Raw genomic sequence first — 17,802 nt, 5'->3', positions numbered from 1 at the left:
TAAAACCGGAAACAGGACTATATGTAATGTCCCCTCCACCCCAACCTGCCAGAAACACACACACACACACACACACACACACACACAAGATGAAAACCCTCGACATCCAGATGTTTGATAGACTTAAGAGTACCATTATTACGTTGTGTGTATTTATAGTCACATAGGGCTTCCCTGGTGACTCAGTAAAGAATCTGTAAATTCGTAAAGAATCCGCCTGTATTGCAGGAGACCTGGATTCAAGCCCTGCATCAGGAAGATCTCCTGAAGAAGGAAATGGAAACCCACTCCAGTATTCTTGCCTAGGAAATCCCAAGGACAGAGGAGCCTGGCGGGCTACACTCCATGGGGTCGCAAGAGTCTGATATGGCTTAGCAACTAAACTACCACCATTCTTCAATAAATACTGTTAAAGTGCATATGTAGTTAGAATGCAAGTGTCCACAGAGAGTTGGTATGTCTCCACCATAGGGTGGTAACACATTTTTCTACCCTACCTACCTCCCTCCCTATCCCCAACCCCTTTTAATTTATAGTATATAACATTTGATTCTAGCTTTATGATTATACCATCAAATCTTGGAGTTTATCTCCTTTTAAGCTTTTAAGCTTCAGCCCATGGGGTCGCAAAGAGTCGGACACAACTGAGCGACTGAACTGAACTGACTGAAGCTTGTAACACATTCTTTAATTATTTGAGTTATTTAACTTATTTTCCTCCTCATAGAAGAAACTGAAAAGACCTTTAAACTTTCTAACTTCATGGCCAAGAGTATTTTTTCCAATAAAGAAACATACACATAAAAAAAGAAACCTGGTAACAAACTATTTTATAAATACGTGACTGTATTTTTCTTCATGTCCAGAAACTCTTGCTGAAACAGAAGTCAGGGATATTCCTCGCAAACCCACACAGCTCATAGATCTAACACCAGGTTTCCATTTGTACCAAAATGGGCAAGATGATGAAGGCACGGGCTCACTTTTGTATTGATAAAGGACATCAAACACAGTCACGAGGCACTAATAACACGGAAGCATCGTCAATCACGAAAAGCAAGCGGTCAGAGTCTTCAGTCACTTCTCTCCCTTTATCATTTGGCAAAATTTAGTCTAGATATTTTAATACCTCAGAAAGAAAAATGAAATATGAGATGTTACATTAAAATGTCAGGTGATGTATTATCACTCTTTAGAAACAGAAGGGAAGGGATGAAGTAAAGAGAGGGGACCTCAGATTTCCTGTATTCTTGGATTATCCTTCCTTTCTGAGGGGCTCAGATGTCTGTGTGCATCTGTCGAAATGTCAGCTCTACCTGAAGATTGAAGAGATGGTTGGTAGCTGCTGACATGGTCCCTCGACACTATTAAAAGTTTCTATAACACAAACAGAATTAGCTTGATTTCTGCTCTTTAGTCCTTTGTTAAAAACCTAAGTCGAATTTGATTAATTATAAGTGATCTAAAATGTTTAAAGTAAAAGAAAATATATATTCTAGCTTCCTAAGAAGAAACAGATTACAGGTTTTGACTTCAATGGCAAATAAATACACTTGAAAGCCAGGCAAGTTTCTCTCCTGCCAGGGAGTCAGACTATGAAAACAGTTCTTGTTTTTCTACAGTGGATGACCACATCACTCATAGAACATACCAGGAACTATTTTAAGAGACTTTTTCCCTAATATGAAAGATGAGGGTTTAACCTAGTTCTGAGCAGGCAGAATAGATCTGCACTCACAATATCCTTCTCACAAATACATGACAACTGAAACAACAAAGTGCAGCCTATCTCTGTTTACATCAAAACCACTTAGACACGTGATATCTAAGTACTTGCTTTCTATACGCTAATATCACCCATTGCCAAGACTCGAGCTGGCAGTCAATGGAGCATGCCATTTACAAGGAAGCCTAAAGTCTACAACTGCAGAAATAACATGGAAATGTATCAGCCTATCCAACATAAATATATTTTCAAAAAATTATCCTAGGAAATTGATTTTAATAGTATCTCCCAAGTCTTTCAACCACATTGACTTTGATAATTTTTGTCTTTTTATGTCAAAATCCACCGAAAATTTTTAACTGTGTCCAAGTATTAGGAACAAGGAGCCAATATAGCATGTGTTCACGATTGTTAATATTTCAGTGAGTTACAATAAATTGTTTTTGCATGCTTGAAAAATTGTGAAGAAAATGTAAGGAATACTTATGGGAGGATCTCAATAATTGGGTGTTTTCATTTTACTTTAAAAACAACCTCTAATGTTCAACTCCGACAACACAGTGTGTGTGTGTGTGTATATACATATATATAAAGTTCATTTCCATGCTCATTACATAAAAATAACTATGAGAAATATCAATCTATCAGTGTCAGCTGACATATATCCAATGAATTCACTGCAGAAGGAGGGGGAAAGACCAAAAAAATTCTAAAGTAATCAGTAAAGCTCACAGTTTGAAAAGATTTGATTTTTTTTTTTTTTGCTTGTTTGAAATTTTTTTGGTAGTTTGTGCTCTGTCATAATAAGCTGATTCCCAGACTAATGGCCTCCGAGCAGATTTGAAAGGAAACCTGAAGACTTCTTATTTTGCTGGGCTTCTGCTTCCTGGTCTTGTGACAGTCCCAATTCACTCTCAATTTGATCAAGCTCTGACTGGTCCAGGAGTTCAAAGTCATCGCCCTCCTCCGTGTCTGTGTCCTCCCCCGGGCTGGGAGCAGCCTGAGACAGCGCTTGGCGCACGCCTGCTAACTGGTCTTTGACCGCGGCGGTCACCGCAGCCGTGATGACGTCCCCAGCCAGGTTGCTCATCAGGTGCAGGGTCTGGTCACTGCTCAGAGGAAGGCTGAGACCAGCTGCTGACTTCTTCTCTGTGCTCCGTCTGGGACCGCTGTCCAACTGCTCCTTTTTTCTCTTGAGCTCAGTGGGCAGGCCAAGGCTCAACTCATCTTCATCGTTTGTTCCCGTGCCATTTTCTAGCGATGGAAAATCTGAAAGGTCTCGAGAGAAAACTTCCTCACTAGGTCGGTCAAGATCTGTAAAATGCAGAATAGAAGTTGAGGCTTAAGCATCATAATAATTTTTTTTTTAATGATTCAACTTTTAACTGATGAAGCTGTTGTTGTTTAGTCTTTAAGTTGTGTCCGACTCTTTGGCAATCCCATAGACTGCAGCCCATCAGGCTCCTCTGTCCATGGGATCTCCCAGACAAGAATACTGGAAGTGAAAGTGAAAGGCGCTCAGTCATGTCCGACTGTTTGTGACCCCATGGACTGTATACAATCCATGGAATTCTCCAGGCCAGAATACTGAAGTGAGTAGGGTAGCCTACTCCAGGGGAACAGCCTACTCCACAAAAACCCTCCAGGGGATCTTCCCAACCCAGGGATCAAACCCAGGCCTCACCCCATAGTCCATGGAGTCACAAAGAGTTGGACAAGACTGAGCGACTTTCACTTAAGAATACCGGAGTGGACTGCTGTTTCCTTCTCCAAGCGGGATCTTCCCAACCCAGGGATAGAACCCGGGTCTCCTGCATTGCAGGCAGATTCTTTACCATCTGAGCCACCAGGGAAGCCCCTGAGACAGGATGCTTAAGATCAAAGGGTTTGTTATCCTGGTCTTACAGATGTTTACAGCTTGTAGAGCTTGAGAGGACTTCAGTGAGCCTCTTGTTCTAATACACTTTAAAGATGAGGAAATTGAGATCCACAGAAATTATGTCACCTGTGCCAGGCCGTATAGTAAGTTAATGACAAATGCAAGGCTACACTTGGGTTTCCCAATCTCCCAACCTGTATTATTTCAACATCACACAGCCGCCTTCCTTCCTCTAGAAAAAGGAAGTGTGTTCTTGACTGTAAAGACATGTGTAAAATAATTTATTCATAATCCTTTATTATAATTGCTTATATTTTCAGTATATGGTTAAAATGACTTGAAATAATCCAATGAGACTAGCAAAAGTTATTGCACAAGAGTTGTCTGAAATTTTATTTTAAATTGTACTTAACCTAATTATAAAAGAGAAGAAAGCTTTTAAAAAAAAAAAAAAAACTAACTTGGAAGAAGAATATGAGCAACCCTGGAGTCAGCTTTTGATTCAGGAAACCTGTCTCCCATGGTTCAGTCCCTCTTAATGAGCGGTAGCTCTGGATACATGGGATTAGCTTTTCTCTTCCTCTCTCCCACAACTATGGTCTTTCCTGGTGGCTCAGATAGTAAAGAATCTGCCTGCCATGCAGGAGACCCGGGTTCCATCCCTGAGACAGGAAGATCCCCTGGAGATGGGAATGCCTATCCACTCCAATATTCTTGCCTGGAGAATTCCATGGGGTTACAAGGAGTTGGACACGACTGAGCATGTGTGTGTCTCACTATTTCCCATTACTGCTATAAATAATGCCACCAGATATTCCAGAATTTTTTTCATTGTCAATTATTTGTTTTCAAAATAAAGGAAGAATTGGACATTGACTGGCTTAGATTTTTTTCTCACACTCTTAAATAATAGATTTTGAGATATAATTCATATCCTATAAAATTTACCCTTTTAAACTGTACGGTTAGGTCAAGAAGCAACAGTTAGAATTGGACATGGAACAACAGACTGGTTCCAAATAGGAAAAGGAGTACGTCAAGGCTGTATATTGTCACCCTGCTTATTTAACTTATATGCAGAGTACATCATGAGAAACGCTGGGCTGGAAGAAGCACAAGCTGGAATCAAGATTGCCGAGAGACATATCAATAACCTCAGATATGACGATGACACCACCCTTATGGTGGTGAAGAAAGTGAAGAGGAACTCAAAAGCCTCTTGATGAAAGTGAAAGAGGAGAGTGAAAAAGTTGGCTTAAAGCTCAACATTCAGAAAACGAAGATCATGGCATCTGGTCCCATCACTTCATGGGAAATAGATGGGGAAACAGTGGAAACAGTGTCAGACTTTATTTTTTGGGGCTCCAAAAATCACTGCAGATGGTGATTGCAGCCATGAAATTAAAAGACGCTTACTCCTTGGAAGGAAAGTTATGACCAACCTAGATTACATATTGAAAAGCAGAGACATTACTTTGCCAGCAAAGGTCCGTCTAGTCAAGGCTATGGTTTTTCCAGTGGTCATGTATGGATGTGAGAGTTGGACTGTGAAGAAAGCTGAGCGCCGAAGCATTGATGCTTTTGAACTGTGGTGTTGGAGAAGACTCTTGAGAGTCCCTTGGACTGCAAGGAGATCCAACCAGTCCATTCTAAAGGAGATCAGTCCTGGGTGTTCTTTGGAAGGAATGATGCTAAAGCTGAAACTCCAGTCCTTTGCCCACCTCATGCAAAGAGTTGACTCATTGTAAAAGATTCTGATGCTGGGAGGGATTAGCGGCAGGAGGAGAAGGGGACAACAGAGGATGAGATAGCTGGATGGCATCACTGACTCGATGGACGTGAGCTTGAGTGAACTCCAGGAGTTGGTGATGGACAGGAAGGCCTGAAGTGCTGTAATTCATGGGGTTGAAAAGAGTCGGACACGACTGAGTGACTGAACTGAACTGAACTAGGTGGTCTTTGGTACATTCACAAGGCTGTACAACATCTCTACTACCTAATTCTAGAACATTCTCATCACCCAAAAGGAAACATATTAATTACCAGTCACCCACCAGTCCCTCATCCCAGCCCCTGGCAATCGCTCATCTAATTTCCTTCCACATGGATTTGTCTGTTTTGGACATTTCATATAAATGGAGCCACATAATGAGTGGACTTGTGTGTTTGGCTTCCTGCCCTCAGCATATCATGTTCAAGGTTTATCCATATTATAGCAAGTGTCAGTGTTTCTATAGCCCAGTGATATTCCATTGCACAGATGTAGCACACTTTATCCAGTCAGAAGCTGACACAGTTAAATACTTTTGCATGGACTCAAAATAACACTCAGAGCATCTACAGGTGTGAGCATACCATCAGAAGTGTCTGTCTGTGGAGTGTATCCTTCTGAGAGGTTGAAGGTCCCATTGTCCGTCCAGGAGATCTCAGACACATCGGTGTCAGACACAGACAATTCTTTGGCGGCAGTGGTGAGGCTAATCTGTATTAATATAAATGCCAGTGACACATTTCAAACTTCTATGGGATGTCTTTCTAAAAATCCAACTAACACCGAAAATGTCAGAATAGTAAGAACCAGATGAGTATTTTCCTTTTAACAGTTTAATCATCTTAGAGAAATAGGAGAAGTTGTATTAATGAAATTTAGAAAGATGGTAATGATAACCCTGTATGTGAGACAGCAAAAGAGACACAGATGTATAGAACAGTCTTTTGGACTCTGTGGGAGAGGGAGCGGGTGGGATGATTTGGGAGAATGGCATTAAAACATGTATAATATCATATAAGAAATGAACCGCCAGTCCAGGTTCGATGCATGATACAGGATGCTCAGGGCTGGTGCACTGGGATGACCCAGAGGGATGGTACAGGGAGGGAGGTGGGAGTGGGGGGTTCAGGATGGGGAACACGTGTACACCCGTGGCAGATTCATGTTGATGTATGGCAAAACCAATACAATATTGTAAAGTAATTCGCCTCCAATTAAAATAAATAAATTTAAATTAAAAAAAAAAAGGAAAATCATTCCAGTTTTGGTACAAGTAGATACACTGACAGGCAAACCACACAGGAACGAATTGAAAATTGAACAAAAAATACCTTAGGACAAAGAGCTGAAAAGTCTAATTCACTGTCATCTTTGTGACTCTTTTCTTTATCTGCTTCTGTTGAGAAAAAATTTGGAAGTTTTCAGTTTCCTGGCCAGCTCAGACAGAGTGTATTTTATCCATTATATATCCTGATCCCCCAATCCTCATATCCTTCGATGTCTCCATGTAATTAAATGTTTGCATATAACGAGCTTCACATATTTGCAAGTGTTTGGTTTCCGAGGGAAAAGGTCCATCCCGGTGATTCTCACAGCGTGGCCCCTGGGCCACCGCAGTGACAGCAGCACCGGGAATCTTTTAGAAATACAAATTCCCAGGCCCTCCCCCAGACCAACTCAATCAGACACGAACTTTAAGACGCTCTCGAGATCCATCTGGTGCTCGCTCTAGTTGAGAATCTATAAGGTCAGAGGCCAAGTTAAAATGTGAAAAAGGATCGCACCGGCCTTCCCTCTATTTTCTTTTCCTTCCCCTCTTCCATGGCTCCCACTCTCTGCCCTACCTGCGTCGTTTGTTATTTGCAAGCACCTACCCCGAAAGCAAACAGTATCGAGAAAGAAACAATAAATAGCAAATGTGGACCTCCGGAGCCTTTCCTCTTTCCCCCGATAGTTTGGATTAAAAAGCCACTTTAGTATATGTGTGAGAAAAGAGTAATAAACGCTTAAGTAGGAAAAAGCTATGTTACTTTGTGGGGGGATCTGCTTCTGTAATAATACGTAGTTAATGGCTAAAACACCCTAAAATGCATTCAAAGTGATTTCATAATAAAGAGCTAGCAATGCCTCCTTTCAGGTGTGGAATCTAAAATCCAAATGTTACCTACCAGATCTCTCACGTTTCTTCTGGTTAATATATTCTCTGATTCCAAAATCTAGTTTCAGGAGAAATGACTTGATTTTGCTGTATATTTTTTGTCCAATATCATTACACTTGAACAGTGGACACAAAAACGCACACAGCACTGAAAGATAAGGAGGAAGAGAGGTTAGGGGAAATGACCTTGCTTTCCAACTACCTATTGGTATTTCACAAAATTATTTCAGTTCCTTTACTGACAAACTGGGGTTTTTTTCCCTTGGGGAAATGCCTCTGTGAAATACGTTTATAATTTCATTTTCTCCTTGTAATGAAAACATTTTCTCTTACACACACACACGCCCCCCATGATCACTGTTCTCAAAGACTTGAAATTAGATAACCCATCCGCTCAAACTTCTTACACTCAAAATTCATACAAAGGTTACATGCTTCTCACACAACAGTCCTGGATGAAAATATCAACTCTACTTATTTGTTAAATGACATTTCTCCATAGAAAAGTTATCGCTATCCATTAGCCTTTCATCAGTCATATTAGGATAACACCACCATCTCTGGGGGTTGCTGTGACGAATAACTGAGATGAATACAGACCATTTGAATAATGCCGGGCCCGTATTTAGACACTTTTTCCCTGGCTCTCTTCTCCTTTCTCTCTTAAACAAGGCAGCTCAAGGGCTGAAACATTCCACATGAGTTCTACCTGGGAGAACGAATTTGAGCCCTGACCATCAGCCTTCCCTTGTAGCTCAATCGGTAAAGAATCCGCCTGCAATGAGGGAGACCTGGGTTCGATCCCTGGGTTGAGAAGATCCCCTAGAGAAGGGAAAGGCTACCCACTCTAGTATTCTGGCCTGGAGAATTCCACGGACTTTACAGTCCATGGGGTCACAAAGAGTCAGACATGACTGAGCAACCTTCACTTTACTTCATCTGCCTTTTGTGCTAGGCTTTAGGAATATGAAAAGAAATGAAGATCAACGCAGTATCCCCTAATCAACATTGCATGCCCTCATGTTTATTTCTTTGCAGTTGTTAGGACACATGCCCATTTACCTTTTTTAAATAGGAGTTGTAAATGCAAATATGTTTAGAAGCCGAGGAGGTATATGTAAAATGTAAAGGCTGGTGCAAGAAAAATAGGGAAATAAGGACGTTAGTTTAGTGGAGAGTTACTGCCCCATCTAAAAAGGTGGCAGGGCCAGAATGTCACATTTTTCAGGAAAAGCATGAAGTCACAACTTCTTTACAGCACTTTCGAGTTACAGTTGATATATGATAAATTGCATACATTTAAAGTGTACAGTTTGAAAAGTTTTGACACATGCATATAACTAAGAAATTATCATTATGACAAATAAGGAACATGCCTGCCAGCCCCTAAAGTTTCCTCTTGTTTCTCTTAGCCCTTCCTCTCCTGCCTTTCCCCGCCCCACCCACCCCATCCCCAGAGAATCACTTATGTGTGTTGTCACTAAAGATTACTGTGAATTATATATAAATGGAATCATACAGTGCGTAGTCTGTTTTTTAACCTGGCTTCTCCCACTCACCTAATTACTTTTATATTTATCCAGATTGTTGCATATATCAATTTTTTAGTGTTGAGTAGTAATCCACTGTATGGATATATCACAATTTGTTTACCCACTTATCTGTTAATGGACATATGAATTATCTTCTGATTTCAGCTACTACAGATAAAGTGAAAGTCACGCAGTCGTGTCCAATTCTTCGCAACCCCATGGACTATACAGTCCATGGAATGCTCCAGGCCAGAATACTGGAATGAGTAGACTACAGATAAAGCCTCTATGAACATCTGTGGACAAGTCTTTGTGAAGGTGTATGCTTTCATTTCTCTTGGGTAAATAAATACCTTGCTTTGAAATGGCTGGGTCATTTGAAAAATTGCCAAATTGTTAGCCAGAGTGGCTGCGCCATTTTACCGATCCACGAGAACTCTAATTGTTCCATATCCTGCCTAATACTTGATACAGTCAGTAGTTTTAATGTCCGCCACTTTGGTGGGGGTATAATGATGTCTCATTGTGCTTTTTCTAAAAAAATAATTCTACTTCTTTATTCTTTTTGGCTGTGTTGGGTCTTCATCGCTGTGTGGGCTTCTCTCTAGCTGCGGCGAGCAGGGGCTCCTCTCCACTTGCTGGGCAAGGGCCTCTCATTGCTGTGGCTTCTGTCGTGGAGCACAGCCTGCAGGGTGTGCGGGCTTCAGCAGCTGGAGCACGTGGGCTCAGTAGCTGCGGCTCCCAGGTTCCAGAACACAGGCTCAATAGTTGTAGTGCGTGGGCTGAGCTGCTCCAAGGCATGTGGCATCTTCCCAGACCAGGGGTCAAATCCATGTTTCCTGCTTTTGGCAGGCGGATTCTTCACCACTGAGCCACCAGGGACACCCTCATTGTGCCTTTAATTACGTTTGAGCTGCCAATCATGCACAATGGCAAAGGAATTAATGTGTTTGGGCAGGGGGCGTGGAGAGTATAACTATTGTTTTATTGACATAATTTAAAATAAAATGAGTTACTTACAATCCTGCTTTTTGACAGTGATTTGTACAATTGTGGAAAAGCAACATGTCTCTAGAAAAAGGAGAAACTTTGAAGAGCAGAAAATTAAATAGTCAACTTGCTTTATGATCAAGAACTCATACCGCTCTTCTAAGCTATGGAAGTTCTTATAGACCATTAAATAACATCATATATGTTGTATCAATTAGCCAAATGTTCTACATACTTACACAGTAGATAGCTGAGTATAACCCCAGGAATGTAACTTCCCAAGATGGTAAAAAAGGTGCACACGCTGCAGACCAGGAGACAAAACTAGAAGTAACAGAAGTAATGGGACAGTTACTCACTCGCTCATAACACCAAGACACTTCAGAGCACAGGATACACATACACCTATTGATCTATTTGTCATCTATCATGTTATGGCAAATGTTCTTCAAACACTGTTCTCTGCACTTAGATCTAATTACTGCTGTGTTTGATGAGCCTTAATTCACTTTCACATTTAATAATAATCATTTTGAAGGTTACAGAAGTTAATTTCTGGCACAGAGAACATCTCCCATTAATCGGCTACGTTACTAAATGCAAGAGACCTGAAGAGTAGTATGTGCCTGGAAACTTCTTTCACTCATGTTCACTCTCTGAAAACAATGCAGTCCAGGAATGAAATCTGTAAGTTCAAACTATACCTGTAAGTCCATGGAAATCCACAAATCCAGCAAAACATGTTAGAGAAATTAGAGGTATTTACATAAACATAACAGCAATTTACCTAGCTGGTAAGCAATTGTGATTGTAGATTACTAGTAGATTGTAGGATAAATCTACTGGCCATTACTATCCTCCTTTCTAATCACCTGCTCCTTAAACCGACTCCACTCCTAAGTCACCTGGAAACCAACAATGAGTGACACTAAATTCCTACGGCGAAATTCAGTTATTTTCTTTCTGTCAGTTGTGGCCAAAAGAATCTTGGTTGTTTTAGGAAATTAAAACATCAGGACAGAAAAATTGTCCCATAAAGTCTTCACTTCTTTCCCATACTCTATTCTTTAAACTATCTTACTCCTTTGCTTTAAATTATGGTACTAAATTTCACTGATAAGCCAAGAAAATTCATTAAGGGAATTTCAAAATAAGTCATGAGGACAGCATATATAATTCTGATCAATAACTGATAAACAGAAAGGGGATCTAAAATTCAGATTAATTTTGATTTTTCACTCCTGGCACAGGGTTAACAAATTCACTGCTGCTGCCGCTAAGTCACTTCAGTCGTGTCCGACTCTGTGCGACCCCATAGACGACAGCCCACCAGGCTCCCCCATCCCTGGGATTCTCCAGGCAAGAACACTGGAGTGGGTTGCCATTTCCTTCTCCAGTGCATGAAAGTGAAAAGTGAAAGTGAAGTCGCTCAGTCGTGTCCGACTCTTGGCGACCCCATGGACTGCAGCCTACCAGGCTCCTCCATCCGTGGGATTTTCCAGGCAAGAGTACTGGAGTGGGGTGCCATTGCCTTCCCCGAACAAATTCACTAGTCAAAAGGAAAACAGATGAAACTGTGGGAACAAAATTAAGAGTTGTTTCTCAAGTATCAGGGGACCTTGAGGAATATGGAGCTCTATTTGCAAAATGGAAGGGGAAGGACCATAAAAGTTAAAAGAACAAATAAAGGCATTACTATATACAGAATTCAGTTTTGCAAAGGGATTTCATATTATCCACTAAATCTGTATTAAGAGCATCATCATCTTAGGCTAACTGACTTGGGGCACATTAGTGTAACCCAATGCAAAAGTTTAAGTTCAGAATCTTCTGACAATGTGTTTAATCATCCCAGTAAAGGAAGCAACAAAAGCATGACTTATTCCACCCCCACCACCATATTGGTATCTATTCTAAAAATTGCCTTCAGTGATTAAAATGATTTATCCATATATAATGTTGCAACGTTAGTATGCTCAAAATGTGTCCAAGTATAGTTCTACTCTTCATTGAAGGTTAGATTTCCTATAAGAGAGGGATTTTAAATGAGGACATTCCTAGGTCCTTCCTTCCAATGACAGGGGGACGTTCAAGAAACCTGACTACGGCCCTGTAAGAGGAGGGTCTACTGATGGTGCCGGACCTCACCCGTGGTGTCAGGATACAGCGGGAGCTGCTTCTACACATAGAAACACTACAGTGTGCATTTCTCCATGCAGCCCCTTCAAACCACTCTTGACTCTGCTCCTCATGGGTTTTCATCTTCATTGGAAAAATACTCATTCCATTCATATGATCACTATGGATGTTTCTGCCAAAGGTTTCCTTTCTTAAGTAAATCATACAAGAATCTTCACTTTTTAGACTGAAAGTGAGATTCAGTTACCTCCAAAAGCATCCTCAAAGGGCTATGTGTTCATTCTATCTCCCTTTGACTTGAGAACCAGTCTGCTGCTGCTGCTAAGTCGCTTCAGTTGTGTCCGATTCTGTGCGACCCCATAGACAGCAGCCCACCAGGCTCTGCCATCCCTGGGATTCTTCAGGCAAGAACACTGGAGTGGGTTGCCATTTCCTTCTCCAATGCATGAAAGTGAAAAGTGAAAGTGAAGTCGTTCAGTCGTGTCCGACTCTTAGCGACCCTGTAAACTACAGCCCACCAGGTTCCTCCGTCCATGGGATTTTCCAGGCAAGAGTACTGGAGTGGGGCACCATTGTCTTCTCCCAGTCTAGATTAACATAAACTGAAATTCTTTTTTTAATTAGTTAATTCTTAATTAAATGATAATTGCTTTACAATGTAGTGTTGGTTTCTGCCATACATTAATGTGAATCAGCCATAGGTATACATATGTCCCCTCCCTTTGGAACCTTCCTCCCACCTCCCATCCCATTCTACTCCTCTAGGTTGTCACAGAGCCCCTAACACATTTTTATCTTTGGTCTCACTGAGTGAGAAGACAAATCATCATTCATTTTATTTTAGCTAATAAGCTACATAGATATTGATAAAATAGAAATCCAATTCCAACTAAATTATAAGGTTGAGGACTTTCTGGTGCTAACACACTAACATTTCCAGACCTTGCTAATATCAGTTTTTATGGCACAGTTCCCAGTATGTTACATTCAGAGTTGGAAAACTTTTACAAGCTGATGAAATAGGTTAATTCATTTATTTCCAAGTTTATTGCACATCTTAAAGCACACACATCATTCTCCTTCCCTGGAAAACTTGCCTTGCCAGGGCTCTGCTGTTTAAACACAGACATTTCTTGAAGAAATAGGCTGAAATTCATCCATGATTCTGCAAGACAGTGGCTGAACCTGGGTCTTTCATCCGGTTTAGAATTGATAACTTCCCAGCTAAAGAGAGAAAAAGAAAACAAAACTTTTAACTGAACTTTGGATAATTCACTCAATAATCACTGCTTCAGCACATATTCATTCAGCACCTCCTAGTGACTACACTCTCTGGAAAAGCCATATAAATTCAGAGAAGAACAAGTCAGATAGCTGTCCAAGGAAGTTCACAGGCCAAGGCCAGCATGGAACTCCATGATTATCTGGTCACAACAAAGGAAAAGCAAGGGTGGAGGCTCTGGGGCATCTTTGAAGATGTCACTTTTATGGTGCGATCTGCATTTGCACTATTTCCTATAAGGGCTTGGAAGGGTTCCAGACAAAACAGTGTACAGTGTGTGCAAGAGGCCCTGGTGTGAGATGGAGCTGAAGCACCATTGAGCCTGGTGTGGCTGCAGCAGAGCGAACCAGAGAATAACATTGCAGAGAGCTGGGACAATAGGAAGAGACCTTGTGGGATTCTTAGTAATGTTTTCAACCTTAAGGATACAGAAGCCACAGCACCTTGAAAGAAACCTTGGCATAAATCTTATCATCCTCAACATCAACACCAATACTGCATTTTCAGGACTCCCTTGATCCTTGCACAATGCTGCACTGAATCCACGTGTGCACAATTTATTGTTGGCCCTTCATGTTGGTCATTCCCCTGCATCCAAGGGTGTAGCCGACAACAGACCCTGTATATTTACTATTGAGAAATATCCACTCTAAGTGGATGCACACAGTTCAAGCCCGGGTTGTTCAAGCGTCAGTGGTACTCCATGTTGGTCAACTCAGTAGAAAACTGTTAAGCTCAAAAAGATCTCTCAATACCCCATATTTTTCTAGAGTACCTTTTCTAATCATCATCAGAAAACATGCTGAATGTGGTGTACATGCCAGGCACGTACTGTGGGTCCCCGTCTTCATTTTTTCTACAGGAACTAAAAACTGCTCACAACTGCTCCAGGAGGGAGACATGCAGACAACTGGGCATTTCTTACAGTTACAAAGCCATCAAGTTCAAATGCCACTCTTAACATCCTATCTTATCACATAAATATACCAAACAAGATCTACCAAGGGCCCCCCAATTCAATCATTTCACAGATAATTTTAAACAAATGTGTCCATAGAGGACACACTGTTAGTGAAGTGTCCTCCGAGCTGTGACTGCAAGGGTGCCAGAGTGAGACTGATCTCTAGATTGGACTCCAGGAGCCCTGGCGGCTCAGACGGTGAAGAGCCTGCCTGCAGGGCAGGAGACCCAGGTTCCATCCCTAGGTGGGGAAGATCCCCTGGAGAAGGGAATGGCAACCCACTCCAGTATTCTTGCAGGGAGAATCCCACGACAGAGGAGCCTGGAGGGCTACATTCCATGGGTGGCAAAGAGTCGGACGCGACTGAACGACTAACACTTCCACACACTTTCACTTTCAGTTCAGTTGTTCCGTTGCGTCTGACTCTTTTCGACCCCATGGATGGCAGCACTCCAGGATTCCCTGTGCATCACCAACTCCCAGAGATTGCTCAAACTCATGTCCATCGAGTCCGTGATGCCATCCAACCATCTCATCCTCTGTCGTCCCCTTCTTCTCCTGCATTCAACTCAGCCCTACGACAAATCAAAGCCACTTTGGCCCTGAGATGCTCAACTACTCAGAAACTGTTTCTTTTTCATAAATTTTCAAATCAACACCATGACAACTACAATCAATACAATTTCCCTTTTCAGTATAAATTTTAAGCTAATTTAAGTGAGTTCAACAGCATTAAAAAGGCAACAAAAAAAAAGTCTTGTCCTTCCTCTTTGCTCTATCAGCCTCAACCAAAGCTCTGCCAGACAGTCACTGAGCCTCCAGCGTTCAGGCTGATGCTACTCCATGAGGTAGACATTTGCCAAATGATTTCCCAACTAGTGTAAGAAATGAACTTTTGGGGACGTTTAGCCATCAGTTTATGTATTCATAAACGCTACCCACTCGTGACTCACTGAGCAAGCCTGTTGACACTGGCGACCAAGTCTAGCACTAGGTCTGCATATCCTGTGAATGATTCCAGACCTATTAAAAGAAAAGCAAGTGCATGGCTAGGAGGTCACTATCTGTAACAAAACCTTGCCAGTGTATCAACTTAATGGGAAATGACTTTGTACAGGGGAGTAAAAACTGAACTGGCTACTAACCTATGGCTTCTTTTCTACAACAACATAGGCTTGTTAACAAATTGCCAAGGGTAGGCTCCTCTGCGGCTGGCTCAGTGCATGACATACTGGGTTGGCCAGAAAGTTCATTTGGGGTAACATCTTATGGAAAAACCCCAACAAAATTTTTGGCTAACCTAATAAAGATTTTAATTTCTACTCTCTAGGCCTAGTTAAGTAGTATATGAGCATTTGGTTAAATTGACTGGCAAATACAATTCTAACAAAAATCTATGAAAAACATAATGGAACTAATTTGATTATTATTATTTTAATGATTACAATGGAATGAGTGAACATTTTGTATTTTGAAGCAAATTTAAGATATACTTCCATTAGGATAATGAACAAATAAAGTGAGCTGTGTTCAGAAATGAAAGACAGAACAGAAATAAAGGAATACAAGTTCCAAGTTTGTACATGAACCTTGGGATCGTAATATTGAGGGAAAAAATTCACAGAAGAATACACACAGCATAATTACATTTTTATAAAGCTCAAAATCACATTAAGCTAACAGTTCTTTAAGCAAGGAAACATTAAAAACAGAAAAAAACAAAATTCAGGACAGCAGTTACCTCAGATGAGAGTATGTAAGGAATAAGACTTAAGATGGCAATTCTTGAATATCCTTATGTTATATATCTTAATTCAAGTGCTGGATACACAAGAATGATGTATCAATATTACTGTTCTTAAGGCTATATACATGTACACATTCACACCCTTGATTTAAAACTCCTTGATTGTTGTTGCTTTTCAGTTACTCAGTCGTGTCCGACACTTTGCGACCCCAGGGACTGCAGCATGGCCAGCCTTCCTTGTCCTTCACCATTTCCTGGAGCTTGCTCAAACTCATGTCCGTAGAGTCAGTGATGTCATCCAACCATCTCATGCTCTGTCGTCCCCTTCTCCTCCCACCTTCAATCTTTCCCAGCATCAGGGTCTTTTCTAGTGAGTCGGCTCTTCACATCAGGTAGCCAAAGGATTGGAGCTTCAGCTTCACCATCAGTCCTTCTAATGAATATTCAGTATTGATTTCCTTTAGGATTGACTGGTTTGATCTCCTTGCAGTCCAAGGGACTCTCAAGAGTCTTTGACAACACCACAGTTCAAAAGCATCAATTCTTCGGTGTTCAGCCTTCTTTACGGTCCAAATCTCATATCCATACATGACTACTGGAAAAAACATAGCTTTGACTAAACGGACCTTTGTTGGCAAAGTAATGTCTCTGCTTTTTAATATGCTGTCTAGGTTGGTCATAAGTTTTCTTCCAAGGAGCAAGCGTCTTTTAATTCTGTGGCTGCAGTCACCATTTGCAGTGATTTTTGATGCTTAAGTGTATATTCTTTCTTTTAATTAAATCAGTAACATTCTTACACGAGTATATCCCACTTCACATCTTATAGTCAAAATACAAATGTTACCTCCTGTGACAGTACTTTGGGACAACAAATTCCACTGGTTCCTTATCTTTATTTTTAACAAAGTCCCCTTAGGGAGTTCGCTCATGGGCTAGTGGTTAGGACTCAGTGCTTTCACTGCCATGGCCAGGATTCAGTGTCTATGTGGGGAACTAAAATACTTGAGGCTTATCAAAACGTCTTTTCAAATGCCTTAAACTATTCTAATGATACCTGCATTACTGTAAAAATCACAAACAGAAATGAGAAATTCTTTGTGTAAATCATGAAAATATCATCTAACCAAACGGGTTTTGGAAAGAGTATAAATGTCTGAGATAAAAATAAATGTATAGATTGTCCTGAATAAAATTTAATGGAAATATGATTTAAGAAGAAAATGGGAATTCAAGGGCCAAGAAGAGATGTCACTCTACATGTACACTCTAAATAAAACATGCACCCGGCAGAGTTACTTTCTGGGAGTTTCATGATACTTTTAAATTGTCCAGCGGCTAATTCTGAGGACCAGTGGGCTATACATTTCTATTGTCTTCCATTATATATAGTCTACCGGTAACTGACATCACCACAGTTCTATTTAGGTAATTCAGTTACATAATATATTTGAATAATACAGTTATATAATTTAGAATGAGATGGGACACTTGATGGCAACTTTTCAAATTCCCTTCTTTTATAAATGGGGAAATGGAGATCCCTATTTTCTCAGCTAGTTCAGGGCAGAGCCTGATTTCCAATACAGTTCTCTTCCCTTTAAAACATGTGCCCTCTTC

The 17,802-nt window shown here is 40.9% G+C and overlaps 1 protein-coding gene across 3 annotated transcripts in view; it reads right to left on the bottom strand.

The window, feature by feature from the left end:
- Positions 1 to 815: 815 nt before the first annotated feature.
- Positions 816 to 17,802, bottom strand: part of RETREG1 (reticulophagy regulator 1) — a 51,754-nt gene continuing 34,767 nt past the window's right edge. For all 3 annotated transcript variants that reach the window (XM_055555129.1, XM_055555130.1, XM_055555131.1), the window contains 6 exons: positions 13,293 to 13,419; positions 10,296 to 10,380; positions 7,545 to 7,682; positions 6,708 to 6,772; positions 5,961 to 6,087; positions 816 to 3,040 (listed from right to left, as the gene is read on the bottom strand). In XM_055555129.1, coding sequence (XP_055411104.1) covers positions 2,547 to 3,040; positions 5,961 to 6,087; positions 6,708 to 6,772; positions 7,545 to 7,682; positions 10,296 to 10,380; positions 13,293 to 13,419 — 1,036 coding nt within the window. In that variant the 3' untranslated portion in view covers positions 816 to 2,546. The remainder of the gene's footprint in view (positions 3,041 to 5,960; positions 6,088 to 6,707; positions 6,773 to 7,544; positions 7,683 to 10,295; positions 10,381 to 13,292; positions 13,420 to 17,802) is intronic.

This window comes from Bubalus kerabau, chromosome 18, assembly GCF_029407905.1.
Source record: "Bubalus kerabau isolate K-KA32 ecotype Philippines breed swamp buffalo chromosome 18, PCC_UOA_SB_1v2, whole genome shotgun sequence".
Taxonomy (NCBI): Eukaryota; Metazoa; Chordata; class Mammalia; order Artiodactyla; family Bovidae; genus Bubalus; species Bubalus kerabau.
This window is presented reverse-complemented; position numbering and strand designations above follow the sequence as displayed.